The sequence below is a fragment of the Propithecus coquereli genome, unplaced genomic scaffold (genome assembly GCF_000956105.1).
Source record: "Propithecus coquereli isolate 6110/MARCELLA unplaced genomic scaffold, Pcoq_1.0 Scaffold74, whole genome shotgun sequence".
Classification (NCBI taxonomy): Eukaryota; Metazoa; Chordata; class Mammalia; order Primates; family Indriidae; genus Propithecus; species Propithecus coquereli.
Window position 1 is genome coordinate 1,334,885 of NW_012153507.1, and position 2,770 is coordinate 1,337,654.

The window sequence follows — 2,770 nt, forward strand, 5'->3', positions numbered from 1 at the left end:
GATCGGATTCACAGATCTTTGTTGCAACCCTAAGCTGAAGTTATCTCTGAGCAGGGTAATAAGGTCGTCATATTAAGATGGTTGCATGATAGTCTGGATGAAATCCCCTATTTGGGATTTCTGGCAATCATGTTCCAAACCACATGACCAGGGGACTTATTCTATGTAAAATTAAGCATGGAAAAATGAAGGAAGAGAAGAGAACTAAAAATCATTAAAACATCAGACACGAGGTTAGGAAGTGTACATTTATTTCATCTTATCTTTCTTTTTCAGTTATGAAAACTTAAGGTCACACAGAGAGAAAAAGTAACAATATTCATACTTAGATATCTCTGAATTCAAAATCTATGCCCTCTTCCCACTGCACTACACTGTATTTCCTTATCTATCTTAGATAATCCTTATCTGTTTCCAAAAATATGTGGTTTTTATATCCAGATTCTACCTACTTCTGCAGATTATGGCAGAATTTGCCTGGGAATCTGCTTGGGTGGCACAGGTGGAACTTGCCTGGGACTGATATTCCCAGTTGGACACAGGGATGGGGGCAGCATTCTTTGCAGGGTTATTTGCCTCTAGGTGATCTTGCTCATGGCTGTATCTGCAGTTTCTAGAGAATTACCTGATAGAATGTTCAATCTATTCCTTGAAAAGGATAGATTACTCTTTTTCTCCAATTTCTTTATAGGTCTCAAAGGTGCCAAGTTTATCTGCTTTCAGGACCGCCAGTGGCATAGCGAATGCTTTAACTGTGGGAAGTGCTCTGTCTCCTTGGTGGGCGAAGGCTTCCTGACCCAGAACAAGGAAATCTTCTGCCGCAAATGTGGCTCCGGGGTGGACACTGACATCTAGAAGGAGACGGTGTTTCTCCACCTGTAATCCACTTGGCCTCTGTTGTCACTAAATCTAGAACCCAGTTGAAGTCGTATTTTTGACTCAAATTTTAGAAACATTAATGTAAAGTTTATAGTGGAAGAGTTTTGCACACATTCTGATAGAACTGTATTCTAAGGGCACAAAAAAAGCACAGTCCAACAGAAATTAATATATGCTAAATCACAAGGGCACCTCTCCTTGCAAAATACTGCACTCTGCTGTTAGAAACACAGGAAATTATCTCTTCATAATCAAGTATATGACTTAGACCTAGGAGTCATGGATGTAATTACTGAAAATGATGTTTTTCAACCTACAGAGTAAAAGAAAAACTAGGAGATCAAATTGAGAGTTATACGTGAGACTAATGTTTGCATTCTTAGCTAGCTAGTTATATATAGATTGGCTAAATGGTAGAAGAACTAAATTGGTCAGGGAAAAGTGATCAGCAATCATCACATTTAAGAATTGTGTCACCTTTTAATCATTCTTCTGTTGTTCACACATACTGACTTTAGAACTGAAAAACAAAGCTGCAATTTGCCCGCGTACACATTGTTTCCACAGCTGGTTGGTTCCTGTGATTAATCAATGGAATTCGAAACTTGTGGACTCTATGGCTCTCATGCTCTGCATAAGTATAAGGGGGTCATTTCTACCTATGGATAGCCAAAGCATGGGTTTGAACACGTTTTGTATTAAATGTATTTCCAAAGCCCACAATGATTTTTCTAAATGCTTACAGATTCCATGAAATAAAAGTCTATTCTTTCAAGTGGAGCTAACCAGGATAATCCTTGTCCCCAAAGGCAAACCTTTAAAGTAAATAGATCATTAAATCATCACTTGTGGAAATGAGTGTTAGGGAAGGGATTGAGTGTTGGAACACGACTTTCATCCAGAAATCTAAAGACATAATGGAATGCATAATTAGCTTTGTGCCTCATCATTTTGCCTTCTAAAATTACATAGATGATTAATGGGCAGACATAAAAGTGGGCTTTAAAGAAATCTGGTAATAATAAGAACTGAAAAAGAATAATTCACTGCTGATAATTCAGGACCTGCAAAGCAGCATGATAGAGTAATGTGAGCTGTAGAGGAGCCCTCCCCACTGCTCCCCCACACCTGTGCCACCCACCTTACCCCAAGCCAGCCCTGCCCCCAGCTGCAATCTGCTGCAACAGCCATTCAACCAATCCATCAGGGCTTATTGGTCACAAAGGAAGTAACAACCTTAGTGGAAAGTCTATCACCCTATCTTTATCTAATTTAGACCAGACTTCAACCGGTGATGACCCTACCTAGCTGCCCCTGGACAATATTTGCCACATAATTTGGGATAAATGAAAAGCAACCTCTGGTCTCCATGGTCAGTTATCACACTTGGTAATAGCATCCCTTGGGTAGGGTAGAGGGAGTTCAGGAGAAGAAACCCACAGATGTATATTATAAGTGTATTTGATTGAAATATATTTGAAATATATTTAAAATATATTTGATTGAAATCAAATTATAGGCTATGGTTGATTACAATGACTAAAATAGCACCACAGGAGATTCACTTAAAATTGTTACGGAAACAACTTTTCAAGTAGTTTAAAAGAAAATGTATTCAAGGATGTTAACAATTTAGAGATACTAATAAAAGTTCAGGCTACATAGACTTTTTGAAAACTATAATTACATTTTTGGATTAACAATGCCAAGGAATTTTCTCATATTCACATTGTGAAATGCAAGCAAAACTATCAATATTTTTTCCTGCATTATGTGAAATTGCACAGATAGAACCAAATATACCAATTGTTTTATGATCTAGAAAATAATAGTGCATTACACATATATCAAACCTAGCCATTCGAAGTCTGGATAGATATATAACATGTAA

General features: G+C 37.6%; 1 protein-coding gene across 1 annotated transcript in view; it reads left to right on the top strand.

Annotated features, from left to right (window-relative positions):
- The window catches only part of FHL5 (four and a half LIM domains 5), a 41,157-nt gene extending 40,241 nt beyond the window's left edge, over window positions 1-916 (top strand). Inside the window, exon 7 of the mRNA XM_012661861.1 lies at window positions 692-916. Coding sequence (XP_012517315.1) covers window positions 692-855 — 164 coding nt within the window. The 3' untranslated portion in view covers window positions 856-916. The remainder of the gene's footprint in view (window positions 1-691) is intronic.
- Window positions 917-2,770: the final 1,854 nt, after the last annotated feature.